The 13,326-nt window shown below is 38.7% G+C and overlaps 1 protein-coding gene across 1 annotated transcript; it reads right to left on the minus strand.

The window, feature by feature from the left end:
* Positions 1–656: 656 nt before the first annotated feature.
* LOC104232356 (cysteine desulfurase 1, chloroplastic) lies at positions 657–8,545 on the minus strand. Its single transcript, XM_009785539.2, has 10 exons — positions 8,272–8,545; positions 7,134–7,267; positions 6,697–6,856; positions 6,276–6,462; positions 4,706–4,851; positions 4,560–4,632; positions 4,302–4,365; positions 3,479–3,578; positions 1,361–1,519; positions 657–1,163 (listed from the first exon to the last, which is right to left on the minus strand). The coding sequence occupies exons 1-10, from the start codon at positions 8,506–8,508 to the stop codon at positions 993–995; spliced, it is 1,431 nt and encodes a 476-aa protein (XP_009783841.1). The 5' UTR covers positions 8,509–8,545; the 3' UTR covers positions 657–992.
* Positions 8,546–13,326: the final 4,781 nt, after the last annotated feature.

Here is a 13,326-nt window from a genome sequence, read left to right on the forward strand (position 1 = left end):
CATTGGTCGTCTATTGATGCAGGGCTTTACCTGCTAGTTTTACTATATCAGCCATCTATTTCGTATTTTGTATTCTGTATTTCATATATCTTATATTGCTGTTATTTTATGTTATGTTATTTTATTATGCATTTCTTATGGTACTAATATATCGGCTTCTGTTGCTTTTTTTGAGCCGAGGGTCTCCTGGAAACAGCCTCTCTACCCTTCGGGGTAGGGGTAAGGTCTGTGTACATATTACCCTCCCCAGACCCCACTTGTGGGATTATACTGGGTCGTTGTTGTTGTTGTTGTTTAATGTGCTTTTTTAGTTAAAACAACCAATCGGTGGCTAATTATGTAAAGAAAGAAAAATAGCAGTGACAAAGGATGAGCTAAGCAAAAGGCTTAACCACATCAAGTTCATGATTGGAAAATTTTGTTCAATAATCCTTTACCTAAGAAAGGATTTTTATCACTACTCGGGAAGTAAAAAGATTTGGTGGAAAACTCTTTTCAGCAAAAATTAAAGCCAGATGGACAACAACAAATAAACGAATCATGACTACGCAATAAAAAACTGGAGAAGCGCAAAAATAAAGGTCAATGAGCTTGAAACAAAGCAATGAAAGTGAACACAATGTATGCAAAATTAAGACGTACCAATTTATATGAACTTGGTTTCAAAATATCAACTTGCGATTAAAAAAAAATTGTTTCATTATCCAATACACAAAAACGGAGAAATATTATTTTGACTTCTTTTCACTAATATCAGCACTTGACATACAATAGTGATGATATTTATGCAGCGTGCATTTCTCTAGAACACATGAAACAACAATCCATCGTTTTGCATGCTTCTCGTTCACGCAGCAAAAGCGATGGCTTCTAATAACATAGAGGTAACATCGTAAGATTTAGCAACAACTCATCAGCCACATAAATTGAGATGTAAGTTTCTGCTTATATTATACATCCAGCTGGTCCTGCAAGGGATGCAGAAAGTAGCCTCATTTGAAAGAAGTGAAAAAACTGATTGTGTCCTTGAGCGCCTCGATGAATCGATCGACATCATCTTTAGTATTGTAAAAGTGAAGGCTGGCACGTGCGCTTGAACTGATTCCCAAATGCCGATGGAGAGGCTGAGCGCAGTGGTGACCTGATCTAATAGCTACACCATGCTGCAGAAAACATTGTTATTAAGAAAAACCTTCTCCATTTACGTGCTCTCTTAAACTGTTAGTACGCATACCCGTGCTAGCTTAAAGATGTATTGCACATATATATAGACATGATTTGTTTTTCAGATCCCAATCTCATTTTTGTGAGAGTAAAATCATAATTATGCATGAGCTAGGAAGAAGTTTTATTTCCAAACCTGTTGGTCAAGGAAAGTTGCAATATCAGTTGGGTGGACATCTTTCACATTGAAAGAACAAAGAGCCGCTCGCGTAACAGTTTGTGAAGGTGCAGGGCCATAAATACGGACATCAGATACAGAAGAGAGGTTATCATACAGGTAATTAGCCAGCTCCATCTGCGGAAGGATATGAAAATGGGAAGCGCCATTATATAACAAAAAGCACTCCCTTAATGAACGCATATTACACAATTTTATATTTTATTTCCTCGATGCATCAGATCAAACCATTAGTGTATACTAAAAACACCTCTGCACGCCAAAAACTTGAGATGAACCCAAATATTGTAATGATTCAAAAGTTGAAGGAATATACGTAGATGATTGATTCATTTCAATTAAGTTCTAAATTACTCTAAAGACAGGGCACTAAACTCCATGAAGTGGCAACAGCGACCCACCTGGAGTTAAAAGTGAACAGACCACCAAAGAGGTAGTGACATATATACAGTTCCAACTTCCACTCATGTGGAAGGTGCTAAACTAATGATACAGCACTTCAACTAATTATGCCTAAATAAAGGTTTTGACTGTTCATGTTTCATAGCAAAGCATTTATACTTGGTAGCAAATACTGAGCCAAAAGCCCAGGAAGATTACTTCTCAATGTCTTCATTCAAGCTGGAACTTAAAAACTACAATAAGTGAGAAATAGTAAACAACATCCAACTGCTACATTTTATCTCTTCAGTATAGTGCAAATGTGTATAATACATCTTTTTCCTAATTCAAATTTAGATGCTACCACATTTTTCTTTCCTTTGGGATGGGTAATTTAGGAGCTAACATTTCTTAGAACAGTGATATAGAGCATTAGTGATATTGAGTATAAGGTAAAGGGGTGTTTCTCAGTATCAGCTAAGCACAATTCAGGAAATTAAGCAAAAGACAACCATCCAAATTGGAGAAAGAAATATTGATTGGTTCTTCTGAAGAAACATTAACAGAAAAGGACAATTGTATTTTATTGGCAAGGCAAATCTTGAAACAGAAATAGATGTGATGCTTCTTATAGCATGTGTAAGAATGCAAGTCAAATACTTTCTTCATTACTTAAACAGTTAGCCTGTAGAAGAGAAGGCTTCTGCTATTAAACTATCCAAGTCACAGACCTATAACCTGCAGTCGGTAAAACGGGGCATGTCACGCAAGTTATCTTCAATATGAAGAACTTTAAGGGGAATGAATAAACATATCCAAAGCCTTATATGCGTCCGGTTTGCCAACATCTTTTTCTTTCTTCATTGTGGTTTCAGTGTTTGGCAGGTTCTTGGGGCAGGATAATAAGAAGCTTCAAAGTTTACAATACCTCAATATTTGAATCCTTGGAAACAATTAAGGATTGGTTGCATTGAACAAAATGAAAAAAAAAGGGGACACAGATGTAACAAGGCATTGCACAAATAATGGGAAAAGAAAATATACAAAAACTGAGAAATTGCTTGCAACCAAATGGCGGGGGCGGGCGGGCGGGGGGGGGGGGGGGGGGAGGGGGGACCTCAATTAAACTCTATGTGATGCCAAAACCATATAGCCAACTGAAGAAACACAGACAGTGAGGATTGATATTGCCAACCCCAACTTGTTTAGGACTTAGGGGGGGGGGTTGTTGCAGTAGTATGATTCCAAAACCACCTCAACACTAATAAATAAAAATAGCAGATCTTGCCTTTTTTACAAGTAAAAAAAATGAGTTCATAAATTTAGCCGAGGGTTCTAGAAGCAGATCTTACCCTATTTACTGATCACACATCCTAATTTTTCTCTCTACCTCACCAATACAGACACAAAGTAATTAGTTGTCTCCTCTAGCTCCCACCCCTTTTTATTCAGTTGATAATACCTTTCCTAATACAAACAAGCCAGTAAACCTATTTAAGTTGGAAGCTTCTTAAACATCATCATGACCCAATCCCACGATGCAGGTAAATAAGTGTGTCCACCGAAAGAAGTAAATTAGCAAAACAGAATTGTGAACAGATACATGGATTTCAGACAGAAAGTGCAAATTTATCTCTCTCTAAATTTACCAGAAAGTAGACTTCATGAATAAGAGGTTAAGGGATATAAACTCACCTCATAATCATGAATCTGTTGCATGCCAATTTCAGACAGATAATCGATTGCAGCTCCAAGTCCAATTGCTTCTCCAATTGCTGGAGTCCCAGCCTCAAATCTGATCCCATTTACAAAAGAGAACTTAGAAGAGCACTTTGATTAAAAAATCAGATGCTTGACCATTAGTGAAAGAACTGAAGTTCCAAACTTATGTACCATTTTTCTTTTTCTAACATATGTATTATTTCCTGATCCAATATAAAATTTAAAGATAACATAGACATACTTAAGATGAGAAGTATAAACGTCTCATATAGAATTCAAAACCAAGTTTTTAAGGACAAAATTATGTAGGAGAAGATTAAGACGTAAAGCATCATATAACGCTCAGAAATGAAGAGGAGGATGATGAATAGCTTTAGCTTTAGAAGTAAGGCATCTTTGCATAGAACTAAATCACAGAATCAAGACGTAAAACTAAACTCCCAATGGTAATAAGTAAGAACCAATGACAATGAAGGCAAGATGGAGTTTCCAAATTGAACCATCTTGAAGATGGAAGTGACAAGTGCTATTAAATTTAGAGGACAGCATTCCATTAATACAAGTGGAGCAAGAAAGGGGCCCAAGGAACACAGCCTGAGGTTAATGGTATTAATATCTAGAGATGATGAAAATGGACAAGTAGAGAAACTAAAATTATAACTGAATAATATTTCGGGAACATGGTTCAAGACACGCATTGGAAGCAGATAAAGCTTGAATGAACAAAAAAAGAGTTAAATAGTTGTCAAAGTATTGCCAGAAAAATCTAATAGGAACACGGGAAGAAGCAACAAACCTAGAAGGAGGTTCAGCATATGTTGAATGATCCAAGTATACATCAGCTATCATTTCACCACCACCTGTAATTCAAGGAACAGGACACAACCTTAAGAACCGGCTTGATTGAAACCACAGTTAAATATGTTAAATCCTTCTAACAGCATGAGATTTATAAGGCACAAGAACTCAGAGCTGAAGAAGCAGAATGTTAATAAAAGAAACTTGGATTTGATTTTCTTTTTTCTAATAAAGTTAAGAAAAAAATATTACATACCAAGGAAAGGAGGCATGGCAGAAAGGATCTCGCTCTTGCCATACAAGAATCCAACGCCTGTAGGCCCACACATCTGAAGAATGTTTATCCTCAATTTCAAATACTCAATGGAGAACCAATTGCATACTACATGTCATTGTCCTCACCTTGTGAGAGGAAGCAACAAGAAAATCAGCGTCCAGAGTCTTAACATCAACCACCATGTGTGGAACACTTTGACAAGCATCTACAAGCACTTTTGCTCCAACATCATGCGCCCAACTTATGACTTCATCCATTGGAAGAACAGAAGCTGCATGAAATGGGTTACCACTAAGAAGAGACCAATGGACAAGAAATGGGTAAATAGAAATATGGGAAAGCGAATGCACAAAGAGAAAGTGTATCCTGATTTGTAATACAATAGCAATGAGCAAATCGAAATTTAAGCCACGAGATCACCACAATTAACCCCAAAAATAAAATCTAAAACATTTACCAAAAACAGTGATTGTTATCCACTAGGTTACATTGTCTAAGCATACTACATGGTTAGACATAAGGATCACAATAGTTTTTTGCTTTTGCCTCTAGCTGGGATTTGAACCTTAGACCTCGTGGTTCTTAACCCTCTTCATTGACCACTAGGTCACATCCTTGGTGCTACCCCAATAGTTAATATTAGGGAATGCATTATAAAAGTTCGACTCATCCGAATATTATGATACTGCAACTAAGCTTATCGTCAATCGCGAGAATTAACCCCGGAAAGACTCAAGTTCCACATGACAACATTCCCTAGTGAAGAAAGAAGCATCTGATTGGAAAGCGGAATTTGAGAGATCACTAAGACAGTAAATATGTTTGGACAGATGATCTCCACTAAGACAGAAAATATGTTTGGGCAGATGATCTCCAGTCCCCTACCCCCCCCCCCCCCGTCAAGTTCTGTCATGAAGTACTTGCTGGGTTCCATTTTCTTTTTTCACAGGTCAAGTCTAAAGTATGACACTTATTTGCCTACTTCACATATTTTGTCAGCAAGTTTTGCCAAAAGCAATAGAAAATGATAAGTAAAATGGCAAATCCCTCCCAGAGTTTCGATATATCAGAGAAAACTACTAGACATTATGTTCCAGTTGTGCTGTTCCCAATAAACTTTCAGTTGAGCAATGGAAAAAAGGAAAGTCAAAATGAAAGATTATTTTAAGAATATCAGTGAAATCAGACAGACAAACTTGGAAATTCTCAAAAGCAGGTGTAGTCCGGACAAACCTGATATAGAATAGTTCCTACAGATTTTATGCAATGATCATATCACGCTTAAAAGACCACAATAAGTCAAAAAATTCTAGACAAATTTGGTTCATTTCTACTAATTTCAGTCAATATAAGAAGTAGCAAGTAAGTCAATTACTCTGCAACAGTTTCTGTTAGCTTCTTTCTGACTATGATTAGCAGTGATTCATGCAACGGGAAGAGCAATATGATCACTTTTTCGTTTTAAGGTCAATACAAACGCAGAGAAAAGAGTTATTACAAGTTGGAATAAGAGCGTCATCTATATGTCTGGTGTTGCATCAATCTGAGATGAGATTGAATCGTGGGTCCACAAGATTCTTTTATTATCTGGAAATCAAAATTAGTGGTGTTCCACAAATAGACGAACCTCTCTTGATCGAATAATTATTCACAGCCTAAAGAAAAAAAATTGGATAAGGTAAAGTGTTCACCAACCTAACATATTTGAGACGTGATGAATGACCAGAAGCTTTGTCTTCCTTGAGAGAAAGCCTCTTAATTGATCTACATCTGCAACTTCATCCTCTGTCAAATTTACAAACCTAAGGACAGCACCAGTCTTTTGAGCAACAAGTTGCCAAGGAACAATTGCACTATGATGTTCAGCTACTGTGGTTATAATCTACAAATTAAGAAGACAGCAATTTGTAGTCAAATACAAGTAGCATGTCTAAGTACTTCAACGACAATTGCCAGAAAGCTTTAAGAAAAGGTTAGAATAAGGATCAAAAGCTTAAAAAAATCTGATGGGAAGAAAGGAACAACAATAAATATGTGTTCATTAAAGCTATATATAATTAACATAATCGGATAATTCTATGCCAAATAACAAACTCTAGGAAGAAAGAAAATACACCTCATCTCCTGGTTTCAAGTTTGAGAGTCCCCAAGAGTAAGCCACTAAGTTGATAGCTTCAGTAGCATTTCTTGTAAAAACAATCTCTCTAGCTCCGGCCGCATTAATGAAATTTGCCACCTTTTGCCTAGCTGACTCGTACTCATCTGTTGCCTTTGCACTTGGTTCGAAATTATGATACAAACTAGTTAATATCGCATATATGAAAATCAAGCAATCAACTATGCGTCAATCCTAAGTTAGTGTTGGTCCTATGAATGTTCTGTATCTATTCCATTATGTTCAGGTTCACAGTGTACATAAAAATAGTATGCAATGGAACCACAAGCCTATGAAATTTGTAATGAATTTTTTATTGATAGACAAAATTGCAATGAACTTCTAGATTTTATAACAATAGAAGAAAATGCAGAGTACAAAACATTAAAGATGAGTACCTCAAATAATGAATGCCCCGGTGGACGTTGGAATTGTAAGCTTCATAATAATTCTGCAAAGCATTGATTACAGCTGTTGGCTTTTGGGACGTTGCAGCATTGTCCAAATATACAAGCTTTGAGCCATTTATCTCCTGCAAATATCACTATCATATCATTCCATGTAATATCAAGTCTACACCACTAATGCCACCCCAACCCAACATTAAGAGAACAATTGGCATGGTGTATTAGAAGAAGTAATCATGGTATATAGTTTTCTACTTAATTACCCAGTGTTTGCTATTCTTTGCTATTCTGTTTCATTTCTGCATAGTGAATCTTAGTACAAGCTATACATCAATTTATGCCATTATTTTTCACTAAGACCAGTGTGGTATAAGCAATACCATGATAAATTATTTATGGATAAGACATTCAAAATGGCGAAACGACCCCTTAGGTCTCCTCAAACCCTTTTTCAGACCATTATACAATTTTGACAAACACAAAGTTTAAGTTATACATTGTATTATCAAATTTTTAATAAAATGAACAAAACACCCGATGAAAGATAATCCCTGTGTTATTAATCACCGTATTACAATCCCTACATAACGTGTTTCTAAATCAAACACCCGGAGAGTTATCAGATTATTCCACTTAACTCGTTTATGTCACTCAAAAATCTAAATTTCAGCTAGCATTTCACAGGAACTTAACTCTGCCTATCTGCAGAGCACAACCGGTCCCAGACTTACATAAAGAAGAATGGTTGCAGTTAGCTAACAGCCAGCAGTATAGTTAAATTACAATAAACCCTCAAGTAATACATAGAATTCGTCCGTAAAATAATATATAGCATTCATCTGTATAATCTATTTGAGTTTTTAGCGAAAACAGTTCTGGCAAAACGGAGTTTTTGAGTTTTTAGAAAAGAGAAGATTTTGCAACAAAAAAAAAACGGGTAACATTTGTTGATAAGTTTGAAAAGTTGAGGATTTCAAAAAGTCAACTTTTATGCAAAAACTTTTCAAACAAACAATTTATCCAAAAACTTAAATATTACAGTTTTTGCGAAAACTTAAACAAACGCCTAGAATCTTCCACGCCGCCAAAAAACACTGAATCAGAATTTACAAGTAGCAAGAGGGAGGACCTGGTGAAGTATTGGGAAGTCGGACCGGGTAATATGCCCGAGCGAACCGGGTCCTATTTTCGTGTCGTTTATTAATGAAGGAGAAGAAGCTGCTGAAGCTGAAACATGTAACGGCCGGGACCTCCACCGAAGTGAACCGGAGCTCCGACTGGTGAAATTAGGGTTCCGGCTAACCGTTCGGAGACACGGCAGTTTCAGAATAGCGCCTTCCATCGTCGTCGACGTCGTTGTTATCATCGTCGGCTGTGTGAACTGCAACTACTACACACCGTATCTTTTCTTTTTTCATATTTATATAATATAATATTTTTTTCCTGTTAATTTGTACGTATTTGGTAGTTGTACCATACTTCTTACTGAAATTACATTAAACACCTTGTTCACATGGCAACGTTCGAGTCTTCGAGATTCGATCCCACGTGCTCTATTAACAGTAATGGTGTGCGCATCTTAATTATTTTAATTTGAGCCTTAGTTAATACTCCCTCCGGTCCAAAATAAGTGATTTATTTGGATGTTTTCACACAGATTAAGAAATTCACTTTCTAGCATTAATTAGCAATAGAATTGACCATATTAACATTTACTATCTCACATAAACACTCCTAACACATATTCCAACACTATTTACTCCAAGGATAATGTAGGAACAAAATAATTAATTCATTCTTGAAATCTGGAAAAATCACTTATTTTGGACCACAAGAAAAATGCCAAAAAATCACTTATTTTGGACCGGAGGGAGTATTTTTCTAGTATTGATCTAAATACTATTACTATTTATGCAAAAATTATTTAGTAAAAAACAACCAGAGAAAATGCATAAAGTACCCATTAAACTTGCTCGGAGAAATTATTTTCATACCTAAACTTTACATGCGACCTTTAACCTCCTTATTTTATTCTTAAGTAAATTTAATACATGTTTAACCCAAAATTTAGATCTAGGTTTAAACACTTAGATTTTCTAATAGAAAAGAGTTAATCTTAGCCTATATTAATATCTAAAAGATTGTTTAACCAATTTTGTAGCAAGATGTCACGTGTACTATTCTAGTAGCAATAAATAACAACAATAAAGCAATATTCAATAGCCCAAAAACAAAGAGGATAGCATTAAATAGCAGTAAATGATAATGTATGGCGCTTACGTAAATAAATGCAAGTGAATCACCAGAAACTTATGAGATTATTTGATAATCCCTCTAACAAAAATGGATAATGATAAGCCTTAGAATATTCAGATCCTCCTTGGATCGTGAGAGAAAAGATCGACACATATCTAAAGAAAGTGTGTATTTTATATGTTAATGATAAAGCAAGAATCTTCAGATAATTTTAATGTATTATTTTTTACAATGAGTATTGTCCAATCCCCTCTACAATCCTTTTCTCTTTCTATTTATTTATAAGGGCACACAGGCCACGAAAACCCTAATAGTACATATGGGAAGAATATTCCCTAGAATTTTCTCTGTAAGGTCTTATTTCTAAGATTAGTCGTTACGGCTCTGCTAAAGGGAGTACTCGTCCTCGTCCTTATCCTCTGCTGAGTCAACTCGACCTCGCCTTCGTCCTTTGTTAGGTCACTTCGACCTCGCCTTCGTCCTCTGTTGAAGATAAATCGATAACACGTGGTAGCCTTTGAAGGCTTTCTTAATGTTGACTTGGCCCACGTATAATTATGATAATTTTTAGTCCATACAGTTAGTCCCTCCGCTTCTTGAGGTCGTCCTCGTAGGCGAGTTCAGTGAGCGGATAGCAGCGGTCATGGTCGTTACAACAAACAGGTGACGTGGTCTTTTGCATATCACGTATTTCAAACTCTTGATTTTCCCGGTTGTTTTGCTGGAACCATTTTGTCCATGAGAAGGAGTGACACCATGACGTCATTCATCATGATGACGCATGTTCCCGAAGCGTCGCATCAGTTTTCGCGTGGCTTTTTATTGGCACTGTTGTTTCGATTCTTATGTCAATCATGATGAGTCATTTTGGTTCGATGCCTTCATCACTATAAATAGGGATTGTTCCGTCGTTATTCGAATTTTACTCTCTTTAGAATCTTCCTTGCTCTACAGAAGATCATCTGTTATTCTTGCATTTTCTCTGCCTTCTGCCATTTAACTTCTTCTATTACTCCCATCTTCCATATCCCCCGGCCTCTTATAAATTTCACAGCTATGTCTAAACTTCCTTCTAATGCTGATGAGGAGAACCATCATATTCCTTTGGCCGTTGTATTCCCTGTTCATGGTGAAGATGTTGCCGTCGCTGCTGAGGATGAAGCTCTTCCTTCAGTAGAGGAGATCATCCCCCCGTAATCCCGATGCTAGATCTGATTTCCATCGATCGCTGAACGTGATGACCAAACAATTTCAATCGACGATAACGTCTATGGACTTGGCTGAATTCAAAGCCAAGTTTCGCCTTCCTGACCATATAAAATTGATCCCCACTGGTGAGGACGAAGTACACATTCACTATCTTGGGTATTGTGCTCTCTATGCCTACCCGTTTACCATTGGCTACTCATTCCCCCTTCTCCAATTGGTGGAGGAGTTTTGGAGCCATTACGATATTTTCCCCGCTCAGCTCGCCCCTTATGTTTATAAGGTCATCAAGATGCTATCAAAGTTTGCTGAACTTGTCAGGGCCGAGGTCACGGTGCGACACTTGGTGCATCTGTTCGCGCCTAGCTTCTATAGAAGGATGATGTTGAATCTTCGACATCGTAGAGGCAAATGTTGGTGGTGAAGATGGACAATAAGGGTAGTCATGAGTTCTGGATCGACTACTTCTTTATCAAAACTGAGGCCGTTGCGGCCAATGCTGATGGTTTCCCTAAGGCCTGGAACCATACACGTAAGCGTTTGCATTTTTAGCTTTTACCCTTTCAAGTACTTTGTCTGTCCAAAGTTGGTCGAATAATCTTTCTTCTCCTGCAGCCACTAGTCCTCCTCCTCATTTGGCAGTATGTCTCGTTGATTAAGTTAAGCAGGTTCTCCCCTAATACCGCGAGGATTCGTGACTGGCTGAGGTTCTTTCAGAAGTTCAAACCGGCCCTCCCCTCAACAAGTAATCTCCTTCTTCTTGTTGTGATCATATTCATACCGGCTTGTGTCTTTGCACTCAATTCTTATGTTCTTTTTTTAGGTTCAGTCAGGGGGGCTACAAAAAGGAACCGGGCACCCGTGACCACGTTTAGAAGGAGAAGGTTTGCTACGCCGTCCGCCTCTGCCCCCGTCTCAGCTATTGCGCCTTCCGCCTTTGCCTCCGCATTCGCCTCTGCCTTTGCCTCCGTCTCAACTATTGCACCTTCCACCTCCACCTCTGCCTCCGCCCCTTTCTCAGCTGTTTCACTCGTTCTTCAAGCATTTTCATTATCCACGAAGATGATGAAATCCCTACATGTGATGGGGACCTAAGGCCCTGCAAAAGGAAGGATGTGGACGTATGAGGGGGAGTTCCCTTGACTATCGATTTAGTAGGGGGTAAATTCACGCTTCGGGAGACGGCGATGATTCACATTAGAGATGATGTTGGGGTGACCCTAGAGATCCCTCAACCGGAAGGGGTTAATGAGGGTGTACCCTTGCATCTCCAAGAGGAGAAAGTTGTGGAGAGGACGCTTGGCGTCAGCTCCGTGCCTACAAGGCAAGAGGAAGCTTCATCTTCCAGGTCGGCAGCAGATGTTTCTCCAGCTGATGAGGACAAAGGAAATGATGCCATCGACAAGGGTGATGAGTCAGGTTCCGACAAGGACCCTGACGATCTTAGGATATTTGATGAGGGACTCACTCAGATCGAAGTGAGGTGGAGGGAGGCTCAAGGACCATCACGATCCCAATGGATCATGATTTGCAGAGAAATATTGAGGAGGTGGTCCATGCTCTCAGTCGTCTTTGCTTTGACACCAAACGTGTGACCCTCAAGGAGATAAATGACAGTACCTTGTCAAAGAACATTGCTGGCCTTACTCTCAGGGTAAGTATGGTTGCTTTTCATTCTTTTCTCTTTGTCTTAACTCATTTCTAAGTTTTAACTTTTACCTTTTCTTTGATTTGTAGATGGTCATTCTGGAAATTGAGAGTGCTCGGAGGGAGAAGATATGGAAAAAAAATTATGTGAAGTTGAAGGGTAAGTACGAGGAGTACTATGGGAAGTACTGGGACCTTCGGAGGCGGTTTTGCAAGGAGGGCAATGTGCCGGCTTTGAGAGAATAGATGAAGAAAAAAATGAGGAGTTGATGGTGACGATGGAGAGATTCAACGTTCTCAAGGGATCGTTTAAGAAAAAAGAAGAAGAGCTCGCGCTAAGTAAGGGCGTGGAAGCCCAATGCAGCAACCTTCAAACTCAACTAGTTCAACTACGAAGCCAGTTGGATGGATGGCAGCTCTAAATCGACACTCTTAAGGGGAGGTCACCTAGAAACAACGGATGCTCGAGGAGGCGGAGTCCTCTCCATAGGAGGCTCGAAAGGAGACAATGGTTTTGGAGTTGGCAAACGGGGCTCTTCGTTATGAGCGGGACAATATTCTATATGTGGCCGAAGCTAAGGAGGCTAGGCTCGAGGAGATAGGCGGGGAATTAGGTAAGGAGAACTCTGAGTTGTATGATCGAGTTACTTCTCTCTAGACCGAGAATGCCCTAATACTTTTGTGGCCCTCTATGTTTACTACCTCTAAGTATTCTAATATTTCTCGAGAGCAGTACGAGGAGTGGATCCACACTGAAGTTCGGATGGACGTGATCCATGATTTGAATAAGGTGGGCTCCATTTTTTAGGCGGCCCTCGAAGATGCTCGAGTTAAAGCTCGCGAGGCCTGGCTTTCCTGTAACTATGATTCCGCTACGCCTCAGGCTGATTCTGAGGAGGATGAGAAAGAGGGTGTGGACCGGCTTGGGGGTAGTGCTTGGTGTGACTCCGGTTACGGTCAAGGCGAGGATGGAGAGGACATCAGAGGCTAGGATGGTGATGTCCCCTAGTTTTTTGTTGAACTTCTTATAAATTTTTGTTGGCATTTTCAAGCCCTTGTAAAGACTTTTTATCTA

The sequence above is a fragment of the Nicotiana sylvestris genome, chromosome 5 (genome assembly GCF_000393655.2).
Source record: "Nicotiana sylvestris chromosome 5, ASM39365v2, whole genome shotgun sequence".
NCBI lineage: Eukaryota > Viridiplantae > Streptophyta > Magnoliopsida > Solanales > Solanaceae > Nicotiana > Nicotiana sylvestris.